The sequence below is a fragment of the Polypterus senegalus genome, chromosome 8, assembly GCF_016835505.1.
Source record: "Polypterus senegalus isolate Bchr_013 chromosome 8, ASM1683550v1, whole genome shotgun sequence".
NCBI classification, from domain to species: domain Eukaryota; kingdom Metazoa; phylum Chordata; class Cladistia; order Polypteriformes; family Polypteridae; genus Polypterus; species Polypterus senegalus.
Window position 1 is genome coordinate 96,116,781 of NC_053161.1, and position 15,450 is coordinate 96,132,230.

The following is a 15,450-nucleotide window of genomic DNA, read 5'->3' on the forward strand; positions in this document are numbered from 1 at the left end:
AAACTACTTTAAACATTGTACCTTTGTAGATGGGAATATCATATATATATATCTTTGCAGTTTGAAGGTTAAAATGGGAATAGACTGAATAAGGAATGTTGATACCACATGAAAAAGCCTCTAAGAATGAGATGACATGTTTAGAAATAGCCAACCATACTGTATGCCACTGGCATAACCATACTAGGTCCTACAAGGAACCTTAAAGAATGCAACTGGATTATCATTAACTGCAATATGGTAAAGCAAGTGTGGATCAATCTTACACCAACAGAGCCTTGGGTTTAAATCTCAAATCTCGGTCACTTTTCTTTGTAGAGTTTATATGCTCTCCCAGAGTGAATCAAGAAAAATTTGAAATAGCATGTGGCAAACCTGTACAAGTAAATGATTGTTGATTGTCTCTGTTCTTATAATGTTCACCAAACTCAAGCAAAATGACACCTTTCATATAAATTCTATCACATACAAAAATAGTGTGTAACCATTTAAGCATAAAATGTGTATAGCAACGGTCAAAAAAAAAAAAAAAATATTAGCAAATAACAAGAAACACAAGATAGAAATGCTTTTTTTCATTCATTTCTGGTTTTTAATTTCCGTTCTATGATAATACATTCAGAGTATACATTGCTTACAATCATATTTTACCAAGTACTTAAAATGGAATTAAGTTGACAAGCTTAACAGTCTCACAAGAATATTTTTTGTAAGACAAGCCTGAATCAATTTAACTTAATATCTCTGAATGCATGTGTATAAAGTAATGCTTTAAACTTTTACATTCACTTAAATCTGTATAATTAACACTGCAGCAACTGCTAGTACTCCATATCTCCTGTTGCAGCTGACTTGACTGTAGTGTATAAAAACTTGAAAATGAATGAAGCTGTAATCAAAATCTCTTGGTATGAATTGAGCTGAGTCTAATAACTGCCAATAGTATGCTTTACAGGAAAAGAAATGGAACAAAATCACAGAGCATTTGGAGATGTATAGATCAGACTCTTTCAGATGTCAAGTACTTCAAAGGATCTGTGTCTTAAATCAGTGAAGTGTGCATACAGAGAATGATAATAATTTTCAGAATTTAATTTATTTATTTATTTTACAGAGAAACAAGGGATTAAAATACGCTGTGAAACTGAAAGCAATATCTGCAACCTATAGAACTGAACAGAAAGTTAAATGAAATATGCTTTATAAAAGAAGAATGCTGCAAATTATAAATGATAAAATGGTTAAAAAACATACTAAACATAGGTGAAATACCTAAGTAATTTGCAATTAAATAAGTATTTTGACACCTATTAAAAAAGTGGACATGATATAAGGGTCTGATATATTTTGTGAGTGCACTGCAGAGGTTGTGAACAAAAAATCTCAGTCAGATTTCCACTAAGGGTATAAACTAACCAGACTTTTGACAACATTAGTGCTCTTACTCGTTGGCAGGTTATAGTCTTTATAGGGGGAATTAGCATTAAATACCCTCCTCCATCCATTTGCTGGACCTGTCTTATTTTTTTTTAATAATAAGGTGACAGAGATAAGGAACAAACTAGGCACAAGACAGGGACTAACAACAATTGCAAGGCTCATACATGCCCAAAATATAATCACGCAGATGAGGCTAGTGTACCGAGCAAACTAATAGGCACATCTTTAAGATGTGGGAGAAAATTGATTTACTCAGAGAAAACATACTAGAAGAATATAGCAACTCCACATACACATTGACTGGGGCAGTGTACTGTTGCAAATGGAAAGACAGTATTTTATAAAAAGAAGACTAGAAAATAATATACACAATAAGATCAAAGGCTGAACCACACTACCAATAATCCAAAAAGACAAAACCCAAATATTGTAGTCAAAAAGTTTAGGCAAAAACGTATATGCCTGAGAGAAAGAAAAGAAAGAACTGATAGAAAATGGCCACTAGTGTTAACCACTTAACCTATCAGTTATTGATGACAGGTCGCAACCTCTGAGACCACACCTCCAGTAACCAGGACGCTTTGCTTTGACAAGCTCACAAAATGTCTGCATAATACGTTTTTAATGCAAAAAACAAATACATTTTTGCAATTGTCATAGTTCAAACCCTAACAAGGCATGATTAAAAAGCAATCTAAAACAGAAGGCTATATCAGCTAGGATCACAGTTTCCATTTTGACTCATCTGCTGTGTCTTTTGTGGGGAAATAAGTGCATTTCATTTAATAAATAGAGTTCATAAAACCTTTGTACACCACACCCAAGGCAATAGGGACTCTATCACTGACGGAAGAAGATGAGTAGACAATTTTCCTTGGGTTTCTTTGGCGCACATAAGTATAACCTTTGGGTTGATAAGTGAAGAACAGGACTGTCCATCAATGTAGGCAAAGGCCAATGATGGTCACTCTTATTTGATTTATAAAATTATTTAAATCATTTGTTGAGAAAAATATATTTTATGTTTTTTTCTGGTCTTTGACTTTTCTAACATTATGCTCTTGTTCAAAGTCCTGAGGAGAGCGTGTACTTAACTTTGTATTTATTGGCTGCTTGACATAAGAGCCACTCCTACTTCATTGTATTTGGAGGTAAATGGTTATAAAATTAAATTTTGCTTTATTCCAAAAGTATCAGGGTTTCACTGGGTCACATTCAATTGGTTTAGTTGTTCTTCCATTATAGTGTTTGGTATGTTCTTGCAAGAGTGTCATTTAATTGTAGTTCATATTGCCTCATGAAATGGAGAGAAGCAACACTGCATACCAGAAATCTCCACTCAGTTTCACACACAAAAAAAACTTTTAGTTTCATTAGACATTTCACTTTGTGGGCGGTTGGGGTGAGATATTAAACGTGCAGGTAAAGGTTCTAGCTCAGGGCTGGGAGCTGCAGTACAGGTGTTACATGTCATTCTACAGAAAAAAGAGAGGAAACCCGCTTTATCCTATATTATACATGAATATTTTTCAGCAATATCTAAGCAGGCAGAGCTGTTAGTCAGTTTTACTAACCGCTGTGCTATTCTCTTGTTCATCTTTAAAACCCAGGATTACATTTTTTTTTATCTAAGTACAAGCTTGTGAGGAGATTTTCTTTTAGGAACACTGTAGTCAGTGAACCACATCATCTTATAAGGCCTGTAAAATTGCTAAAATATATTATTGGATGTCAGAATAAAGTAAGCAGCACAAATTCAGCTTTAATGACAGGAATGCACTCTTATTTTGCACTGGTAAAGATTTCCTCTCTTTTGACATTATATAAACATTTTTAACATACTGCATGATTCAATTCTTATGCCTAAGTCAATAATGTCAAATTTTCTAAACTCTTGAGTTCATATTTAGGTTTTTAAAATATCCTTTATGACATTTTAGGTGCACATTTGTTCAAAGGGGAAAATGGGATAAGCTTGGAGGAGCAGCTTTTGCAATCATGGTCCTGAAGGGCCAACATGGTCACAGGATTTCATTCCAACCTATTCCCTTCTTTAATTGAACTTCTGTTATTTCACAGGCTGAACTTTAATTGTGTTAATACAGGAATTTACATAATAATTCGTTCATATTTATATAACTACTAAACAGTTAAAATTTTTAACTTTGCTTGTTAATTTATGCTTATTTAGAAAAGAACATCTAGAACCTGGTGAGGAAGCAAAATATCCATGAAAGCATAATGACTACACCTGATTTGTATGGTCAGTTGAACTTGCAACTCTGCAGTCATGTAATAATAAATGGATTGTAAGTGTTACTCAACTGGTGTAAGCGGCCAATATGAAATTCATAATGGAATAAAGTGCAGTGTTGATTTATGTCATTGAATTAGCAGATGGGCTGCATAAACATTGGCCGTTCAAAAATGTAGCTACCAAAAATTGCTGTGCAAGACAACCTTCATAGTAGTAAATGTGTGTTGGGGAGCATCCTTTAGCATAACAACTCTTAGTGAGTCAATCGTGTATTTTAATGTGACAGTGATGTTACAAACACTTGAATCAGATCATGCCTTAATTTGTCTAAATGGTGAGTATTGACTAGTCACCGTATTTATATATTGTACTGAAGGTTAAGACAATACTTTGACTAAAACATACAGTATTTATGAGTTATTTAGGTAATGGTGGAACCTAAAATGAAAGAATACATAATATATCTTTAAGAGAAGTAACATGTTTAAAATATATGTCTGTGTACTCAACATCACCTTAGTACTTTAAGGTAAAAATAAAATAGCCTATGTGTGGGTGGGTCATCACGGAGCTACTACTCTCTATGGATTTGTTTCATTTTATTATAACCAAACGTGATTGTAAAACTGTTTATAATGGTCCTTGTTGTGCATCAGATGTGTGATGAAAGTACGTAGATACCTAACTCGTGTGGTATCTCTTGCCTTGATGCTTAGATTAATAGCCTAATGTCCAGTGCAGTTTATCAACTACTAGCAGTCTTTTAACTTTCCTCCGTTATTATTTTAAGATTTATCAAAGAGATCTATTGCAAGTCATAGTCTGTTCCTCACAGTTTTATGTCATTGCATTTTCCACAAAAATCCATTTATTTAAATACATTTTTAAGCACAATTCATTATCTGTTCAGTACAACTCAATCAAAACACAACTTTGTAGTTGATTTAGAAGGTGTTTTGAGAGGAGCAGCTAATTAGTAAAGATTTTTATTTGCTCTTCCTTATTTTTCAAACTTCACTTTATTTGGGAATTGCATCTATTTGCTAATTTTATATGTCAAATAAACTTAATTATATGTTATCATTTTTGGTAAACATTTTACAATTTACTTTCAAAATAGTTTGGTACTCAGGACTTTCTTAATCCAAGTGTTGGGTGGATAGGTGTTATCCCCCCTTCAACCTGACTAGGTAAGTTTGTTAGAAATGGATGAGCTGATTCTTCAACATGATTTTAGGGGAACTGATAAGAGCTGTTGAGAATGCAGAGAAAGTCATGTGTGACAGAAGTTTGCAAGAAAATAAGCTGAGAATTTCCTTTTTAGAGTTTATAAGTTAACCATTTTATTTGCATTGTTTTTAATAAGACACAATTTTTAGTTTTACATACCTGTATTTCACCTGTGATTGGATGTGAATGAGACTTTGTGCCATCTGTAGGCTGCAACAACAAAACAAATATATGCTATTAAGTACAATGTCTGAAAGCAATTTAAAATAAAACAAGAGTAAAATTGGTATGTATACACTGTATACTGTACAATGATATTAAAAAGAAGGCATATATTTTTTTCATTTTTATGGGTTTAGACATCAGCTTATGACTAACAATCAAAAGGACAAGAAACATGTATAAAAGGTAAGTGTAAATCACTATGTATATCATTCACAGTAGGGAAATGAAAGTGTGCTTTGTTCTTTTCCTTTACTTGTGATTCAGCCTTTACTTACCACTATCAGAGTACACTTGACTGTTTTACTTGGTTACCATATTAGCACACAATACAAATAACAATATCATTTAAAAAAAATGCTAAGATTCTGGAAAAAATGAAAATCGGAATGATTTTAAGAATTCTGTTACTTGTATTTGTTTAATCATTTTTGGAATTGGACAGGAAAGCTTATTTTTTGTCTAACATTACAGGCAAATAATTAGAAATGCATTTTAAGAAATTATACAATGTTGATACAATATTTATTATGCAATATTATCTTTTTTAAAGAACAAAAAAGGGAACTGGGCATTCATTTCCAAACATAAAAATAAATGACTTGTGGCTGTTCTGTGCATCAACCCTGCAATATTGTCTAATAGCTAAAGTGTTCAGACATCCAACTCAGAATCCCTGTAATAAACTTATCAAGGTTTTCACATCATCTACATTGCAGTTGTATGTCATTTAGTTACAAAATACACTTGGCTGCTCATCTCTGATCTGTTAACATCCTATGCCTGTGTGCTGTACTCCCAATGTCTTCTCACTGGTAAACCTTAGGTTCTAAGCGTAATATTCCTTGATTTATATTGAGCGTTTTTTACAATAAAAAGGGAGAGTCAAATCTTCAATTCATGCCCTAGTCGTTCACAAGAGGTTTTGTGAAAGTTTTCCATTTAGCAATAGTTTATCAAAAATCTATGTTTTTGGGCCATGGTGAACATACAACTGGATATCTGAAATATGCATTATGTGAAACAAGTAAATTGAGAATTTTTTCATTGACATTTTGATGCTGTTTGCTGTTTGTATAGTATTGGTCCCTGTAGAAGCCTGTTGTGTCATGAACAACAAACAACACCTGGTAAGTAACAGATATAAACAGTATCATATTTAGGTGCTTTAATTGCTCGCACCAAAATTCCTGAATCATTTTTTTAAAGATTTGAAAGGATAATGTTTTCATTGTTAAAACGTGAGTCCTAAAAATTCCAAAACATGCTTCATACTCCATGGAGGCCTGCAGATACAAACTAGTCTGGCCTCAGTGTGCAGCCTGCACACATAAACAAGAATCTATACTAATAAAAGGCAAAGCCCTCATTCACTCACTCACTCACTCACTCACTCACTCACTCACTGATTCATCACTAATTCTCCAACTTCCCGTGTGGGTGGAAGGCTGAAATTTGGCAGGTTCATTCCTTACAGCTTCCTTACAAAAGTTGGGCAGGTTTTATATCGAAATTCTACGCGTAATGGTCATAACTGGAAGCAGTTTTTCTCCATTTACTGTAATGGAGATGAGCTTCAACGCCGGGGGGGAGTTTCATGTGACATCATCACGCCTCCCACGTAATCACGCAGTACATAGAAAACCAGGAAGACCTCAAAAAGCGCTGAAGAAAACATGCATTATATAATTGAGATGGCAGCGAAACAATAAGAAGCGAGCGAGTGACACATACAACCATATTCATCAGTTCTGCTACTTCGGAAACAAAGCACGATGTAAACCTACACTTTAAATTAAGTTCATAGACAGGCTGCCGCTGGCGTTTGTAATTTAGTGCCTGCCCATATAAGGCCGTCCGTCAGCGGCAATCCAATAGCAAACTGCCACGGGTAAATATTCACAGGTGAAGGACTGTGCTTATGGAGAGGAAGATGAGATGGTCAGGGTGGTGTTTGACACAAACTCAGCGAAACTGCGAGAGAAAGTTTTAAGTGCCAGGACTAAGGTAACATTAAATACAGCCATGGACATAGCACGAGATGGCACCAGCACAGCTGGGAACCTTCGATGCATGTACACCGAGTGGCTCACGTGAACTGACGCAGTGCACAGATAAAAGGCAACAGTTCCAAAGAGTGCTGAACAAAAACCGAATTACACAATTGAAAAGGCAGCAAAAAATATGAAGCGTCTGATAAGCATATTCATAAATCCAGCTACTGTGGAAACAAAGCACACGGTGGAAAAAGTCAATGTCCCGCTAAAGGAAGACAGTGTAAAAAAAACCCGTGCATGCAGTGTGTCAGGTCTCAGATAAAGAAGAAGACGAGCTGTTTATTGATGCAGTAAGAAACGAATCGATGAATGAAACCTGTCATCTTTACAGCGATTGACAAACACGGAATGTAACTTGAACACAACACATCCTACAAATACGAACCTGATTGAAAGAAATAATGATAATCAAATCCTTGATGACAGCAACACTCAGTAACACTCACAAAACAAATACTGTATATTGACAGTCATGTTACGTTATTTTTAAAATGTTCCCTTTTCTTTTCTAGCTTTTTTAACACACTACTTCTCCGCTGCGATACACGGGTATATATGTATATATATATAACCCGATCTACATACTCGAATAATGGATACTTTATTCGCCATCAGTGATTGTTTTGGTAAAGCCATACTCAGTGTATTCATTAGATGAACGGTAAAAAATAAGAGAGGGAGGATGACTTATTGAGGCATGCAGGCTGTAGTGTGCGTCAACTCTATCTGAATTGTGCGATCACATTTGAAAAAATATATCTTTTCAAGTTCTATTTAGTCCATATGTGTAAAACTCAAGGGCAGCTGGCCACATCCGGCCCGGCGTGTAATTATATCCGCCCGAGATCATTTTATATACTGTATTATTGTTATTAAAGCCGGGTATATGAAGCGCTGGTAACACAATAAACTACAGATCCCATAATGCAGCGCTTCAGCTGCCTTGCCGAACAGTTACGCGTTAATCAAGTCTACCTTAAGATGCTGCAAGTTATTGCGAAGCTAGCTCACACGATGCTGAAGAGAAAAGTTGATTCTGAAAATAGAGCCTTTAAAAGCGATGGGAGGCTGAGTATATGTTTACTGAACCCGTGTGTCTCATTTGTGGAGCTAATGTGGCTGTAATTACAGAATTTAATCTAAGACGGCACTATGAGACAAAACATCAGGGTAACCTGAATGCAATGCAGAAGATACAGAAAGCAGAAGAATTAAATAAGAATCTGACACTTCAGCGGACGTTTTACCGTGCACAATCACAAAGTGATTTCAATTGAGGCTGCTTTTATGGGAGACACAACCACTTGCCCCACTTTCCCTATTACCAAGTAATGTTAAACCAAGTCGTCACTACGGTGTTCCCAAATCGCACTTTGCTGATAAACTGAGCGCACTGAGTTTGCACGGCGCTTTGGTGACTTTGAAGAACAAAAAAAGTCCGTCTACATGCGGCTCGAACCTTGTGCATGTTTGGTAGCACATATCTGTGTGAGAAGCTCTTCTCAGTGATAAAGACTAACAAAACAGCACACAGGAGTCACCTCACTGATGAGCACCTGCAATCCATCCTGAGAATCTCCACAACACAGAACCTCACACCAAACAGAAACGAACCTGTGGCCAAAAAAAGATGCCAGGCGTCCAGCTCTAAAATGACATATGAGCAAAGACAACTGAATGATTTGATTTGTTATTGCTGAAAGGAACACATTTTATTTATATTTCTAGGTTTTGTTATGCAGCATGTTCATATTTGAATTTGTATAATTTTGACAGGATATATTTTTATGGAGAGCAAAATCTTTTGGGATATTTAAAATCTAAGTTTATTTTTTATAAAATATAAAATTACATAAGAGTAAAGAAATTTGAATGTTTGTTCTTTTAATGTTTACTTTATTTCTAACTTGTATAATTTAGACAGGATATATTTTTATGGAGAGCAAAATATTATAAGTTGTTTAAGGTTTGAGTTGATTTATTCAGGAATAATATTCCTGTCTGTTTTACCATTCCTACCAAAGATATTTCTGTCGACTAAATAAAAATTCCTTCTATTTAAAATTTAAATAGAACTTGAACAAATACGATAGTTCATAATATCCACGCAGACTTGCACGTAAGAGCGGGAGTTATCCGTTTTAACAAGCAGCGTATTGCACTGATCCGAAATAGCTGTGTGTGTATATATGTAGATATGTATGTATATGTATATATATGTTTATATATGTGTGTGTGTATGTATGTATATATATATATGTATTTGTGTGTATATATGTGTGTGTATGAATGTGTGTATGTATATGTATGTGTATATGTATAGATATGTATATATATATGTTTGTGTGTGTGTGTAAATATATATATATATATATTTATATTTATATTTATATATATATATATATATGACAACAACACTCATCACTCACAACAGTGACAAAACAATAACATTGACAATCATGTTACGTTATTTTCAAAATGTTTCCTTTTCTTTTCATTGCTTCTTTAACACACTACTTCTCCGCTGAAGGCTTGGTATTTTGCTAGTAAGAATATATTTCTCAAAAAATGAGAAAGAACCGAGTACATAATAATAATAATATTTTATTATTATTATTAGTAGTAGTAGTAGTAGTAGTAGTAGTAGAAAGTTTATTGAAAAGGAAGTTCAGATACAAAAGAAGACGTAAACAAAATGTTGCCTCCAAAAAGCAAATGAAAATCAACAAATTCCAAATAGAAACACAAAATTCAAAACCAAATGACAAATGCAAAAAGAGCAAACTACAAAGAATCAAAAAACAAGATTACAAATATTGTCACATAAGCTGAGGGTGGTCCCCACAGATGCAGAAACAAAGGGTCCCATCCCCTTCAGCTAAACATAGAAAAGATAAGTACCAAAATTAATAGAAGAAACCAATATAAAATGATGAAAATCTAAAACAAAACTAGTCACAATGTAATACAATATACAAAAAGAAACATATTTAATGATATGAAAACATAATAAGTCATAAAAACAATAAAATATACTTAAGAGAAACACATACCAGGGATATGGACCTGGTAAAACCCTTAACCTTTTGGAATAAAGCAAAATTTAAATTTATATCCTTTTTCCTCCAAATAAGGTAGGAGTGGCTCTAATGCCTGGCAGCCAATGAATGCAAATTTGAGTACACTTTGAACACAGAACATTGGACAGGAGCATGATGTTATGATAGTCCAAGAACAGGAAAACCATAAAAAATATTTTGCCCAACAAATCTTCAATGATTTAGTTAATTTTATAAATCAAATAAAGATTTTTTAAAAACCTTTTAAATGTAAAAGTTACAAAATCAGAAATAATAATTGCTCAAATAATAGTCATTTGTCGAAACAATTAACTATATAAAAAAAGAAATACAAAAGTCACTAATGTCCTAAACTTCAACTCTTCATAAACAAAGGTACAATTAACAAAAATGAAATAGTGAAAACTAAAAGAACCCAAAAAGGAAAAGTGGTCCCAGACTGCTAACTTTTCAAAAAGGGGAACCACAAAAGGGAGGCCAAGAATAAGAACAAATGATACAGCACAAAAACCTGGGGAAAAAAGTCCCCAGAAAATCCTTCACGTGACTGCAGTAATAACCACCACGGCACGTGAGGGAAAAAATACATTAGGAAACATTCTCTCATTAAAAAATTAAAAACAACAACGAGTAAGGATAAATTAAAATGCAAAAAAAAAAAAAAAAAAAAATATGAAAACAACAACCAGCAAAGGAATAATGGGGAAAAACAACAAAACATGGAAAGAGGAGTAAGGCATTGAAACAATCTTAACACATGAAAGATCTTTACAAATCATCTCAGAAGTAAAAGTCTAGCTATGTGAATGCAATATAAAGTATTTATGTTTCATTTGTTTATGTCTTCATTTTTAGAAACATCTTGCTCTATATGTTGAGATGATATTGTGCCTAGACTTTTGCCAGTTTCAATACACTGTACAAAGATTATCTTGTGAGTCTGGTCCATATAACAATATCATATCTAGACACTGATTTAATGGCTGGAATTGTTATACAAGGAAGAAACTTTGTGTAGTGAAGCCATAACATCTGAAATACATCTAACTCAAGTAACCTGTCTAGCATGTATTTGGTTATGTCATACTGTTTTCAAGAGAAAATGGAACCTAAATTTCAGTGATAGTAAATGGTAGCCTACTGATGACAAGAAGGTGGGAGTGTGGATCAGGTGCCTTACTGTTAAGCAAGCAAACGAGAATTGTACCATAGATCCCAAAGCACATGTCTTTAATATATTTCATTTTATTTTAGGTACATTTTTCTCATCTATCTGACAGATTTGATTCTTACTGATGTAAAATAATAATAGTTCAATTCAGTATAAAATATGAAGTTGCACTTTAATCAGAAACAGTAATAAATACTATTAATGCTGTTGTGCATCAGGATACAGCACAATTGCCTACATACAGTATATTAACTTTTTGGAATTAAATCACAATTTCACACATTAAACCATGTGTGAGAACTGAACTGGCAGCCTTATAGTTTAATGTCTACTATAACACACCGCCTACTTCTAAACCTACTACTTGTTATACTGAAAAATATAGCTGCTATGAAATACTAACATTTTCAGACATTTAATAATCCAGGAAATTAAAAAAGATTATTTCATGAATTTATTTTTTAAGGAGTACGCATAATTTAAAGAGGCACAAACAAGCAAACATTAAAAAAAACTGCAGTAAGTAAAATATTACATAAAGAAGCATATAAATGAATTAACCTTTAATTTATTTTGATGCACTAAAAATGGAATGTGCCCATAAATATACCATTAGAAAGTATAAAGTTAAAAGGCTGGAATTTGCATAACTAATTTTATTATCAATTCAGAAATAACCATTATGGTCAAGTTTATACGGTATGTCCTACTTGTCAGGCTTTGCAGGCAAGACTCTTGTCCTGGTGAACTGGAATATTTTATTTATTTTCCAAATAATGCAAATACAGTATGAACAGCTTAAAAAAGCGGAACACAATTTTGTGATTTTGTTTACTCTGCACACCGCTCCAATAGGTGTATCATAATGTAATTTGGTTTCCCAAAGAAGTGATATGCTTTAAATACAGTGATCCCTCGCTATATCGCGCTTCGACTTTCGCGGCTTCACTCCATCGGATTTTAAATGTAAGCATATCTAAATATATATCACAGATTTTTCGCTGGTTCGCGGATTTCTACGGACAATGGGTCTTTTAATTTAAAGTATTGTACATGCTTCCTCAGTTTGTTTGCCCAGTTGATTTCCTACAAGGGACGCTATTGGCGGATGGCTTAGAAGCTACCCAATCAGAGCATGTATTACGTATTAAATAAAACTCCTTAATGATATACGATGTGCTTCCCGAGCGGTGCTTGATTATTTGCTTTTCTCGTTCTGTCTCACTCTCTCTGACTTTCTCTGTGCCTGACGGAGGGGGTGTGAGCAGAGGGGCTGTTTGCACAGAAGCTGTTTGCCTAGTGGATACGGACGCTACTATAAAAAATGCTGAAAGACTACCTTCACATTGCCCCCATCTTTGCAGCTGCTTTATCGCGGTGCGAATACTTAAAAACTCAGCAGCACGTATTGATTTTTTGATTGTTTGCTTTTCTCTCGTGCGCTCTCTCTCTCTCTCTCTGACATTCTCTGCTCCTGACACCCATTCTTTGAAAGGGAAAATATATTTGCATTCTTTTAATTGTGAGACAGAACTGTCATCTTTGTCTTGTCATGGAGCACAGTTTAAGCTTTTGACTAATGGTTTATTTCATGTCTAGAGGGCTCTAATAATGTTAACAGTGTGGGAGAGTTTATAAGGGCTTAAAATATATTAAAATAACCATACAAACATATAGTTTCTACTTCGTGGATTTTCACCTATCACGGGGGTTCTGGAAGGCAACCCCCGCGATCGAGGAGGGATTACTGTAGTGCTATTAATTTAGGGCTGAGGTCTTGAATGCAGTTATTTATCTAGTTTTGTACGTTTCTGCTGTGTAACCATCCACTTTTACTAGGAAAGCTATAAATCTACCCATCCCGCTATACCCTAGCACAGGGTCACGGGGGTCTGCTGGACCCAATCCCAGCCAACACAGGAACAAATCCTGTGCAGGGCACCAGCCCACTGCAGGACACACACACACCTCACAATAGGGACAATTTAGAATCGCCAATGCACCAAACCTGAATGTCTTTGGACTGTGGGAGAAAACCGGAGCACACCCATGCAGACACGGGGAGAACATGCAAACTCCATGCAGGGAGGACCCGGGAAGTGAACCTGGGTCTCCAAACTGCAAGGCAGCTGCACTACCACTGCACCACCATGCCACCCAAGCTACATTATAAATCCCAGTGTTAAAAATCCCAGTGTTAAAACTAGAAATCAGAAATATCATACCCAGAAAGTGAGGAGATAATTAGGGAATGCAAAACTCAGGGTGAATGATGCAAGGCCGGAGGAGAAGTATACAGAAAGAAGAATCAAACCACACACATTATAGGGTTTAAATGTATTGCCAGAAAACCCCAAATGAAAATGTAAATCAGTAGAAGGAAAGAAAATGAGAAGACCTGAAAAAAGAAAGAGAAGAATAAAACGCTGAACAACATAATGGCTGAGCTAAACTATATTGCATTTTGTTATCAGTCTATGCTGTAATCTACATAAATATAATTGTGTCTGTTTATCTTAAAGCAAGCAGACCTGTTGATTTAAGACCCACAAACTGTCTTGAGCCAACATTCATTTATTATTTAGAATAGGTACAAATGAAAGAGTATGTGAATAACCATTTGTGAATGTCTACTTAATTTAAAGCACAAATATCTAACAGCAACATATTTGTGACAACTCCATATTAGCCACTAGGTAGGAGGATGAGTGCCCCTCTGCAATTGTAGAAGGATACAAATGGTGTTCCTTAAATATTTTACTTCAAAGTACATGCATTATGCTGCCTAATATTTTGCTTCAAATATACTAAAAATACAATTGTGTATAAAACTTTTTTACTCATATATGCATATACAAACCCATAAACACTGAATATAAATGTAAGATAATAAACTGCACATTGTAGTACAGTGTAATAATCTTAGTTCATCAATATGAGTCCCAGTGTAGTATTTACACTTTAAACATGTAGTTAAATAAACCTATTTGCACATGCAAATTATCAATATCTAAATAAATGCGAAGACCCCTCCAGATTTTATTAAATTAACAGTCTAGTGCTACTGTTTCACCCATTGATTCTCCAGTACTGTCTACTTGGCATCTTGAACTTATTTGACATCCACTCTGCGTCCACGATAACTAACTGCCATTTGTGTGTAGCTTGCTATGTAGCCTTAGGCAAAAGTGTTGGAAAAATATATTATTAGCAATAAATAAAGATAAATAAATACATAACTTTTAACTCCTATGTACTCACATGTTCAATACCATTCCTACTGCTTTCTTACCCTCTTATTTGTAATTTGGCCTATCCCAGCTGTAACAGGCTCAAGTAATGTCACATAAGGTAATTGAAAAAATGCCCATCTTTCCTTAATCTGTAAATGTTTCTTTTTTGGGTGTTTCCAGTTTATAGACAAGTATGGATTTAGGCATTGGGGTTTGTCAGCCATTTAGTATTTTCTGCATGTTTAATGCAGTTTTTCAATACAGTCATTTCTGAGAACATGCAAGTACTACAACAACAGCATAGTTCTTTTGCCTCAAACCCAGGAACAGATTTTCGCCTGCCTATGACAAAAGGAATTGACTCTTACTCCTTTAAATAAGCTTGTACATAATGTATAGCAGTGCCCAGTGGACATTTTCCTTTTTCACTTTCAAGACTCTATTCTTTCACCCAGGCCCACTCTATTCATTCTAAAATTGTCTTATGAGATTCAAATATATTTTATCATTTCCATTTAATGTATACATATCACAAAAAAGGCAATTTCTAAATGAAAGTGAATTTCTATTTAGAAACATGGAACAAAGTGTGACATACATGCAACAGAATACTATAGTGGTCACCTTATAAACTGAGCCATATATGCATGAAAATTGTTACTATTGATTGAGCAGCTCCAGAGGGACACTACAAAAGATATGTCCACTTCCTGCCTCATAGTGACAGCATGTCATTAAGTGCCCATCCAAACACATTTAA

General features: G+C 34.5%; 1 protein-coding gene across 5 annotated transcripts in view; it reads right to left on the bottom strand.

Annotated features, from left to right (window-relative positions):
* Positions 1-15,450, bottom strand: part of LOC120534140 (protein piccolo-like) — a 215,814-nt gene that overhangs the window by 99,259 nt on the left and 101,105 nt on the right. For all 5 annotated transcript variants that reach the window (XM_039761466.1, XM_039761467.1, XM_039761468.1 and 2 more), the window contains one exon: positions 5,087-5,137. In XM_039761466.1, the coding sequence (XP_039617400.1) occupies positions 5,087-5,137 (51 nt within the window). The remainder of the gene's footprint in view (positions 1-5,086; positions 5,138-15,450) is intronic.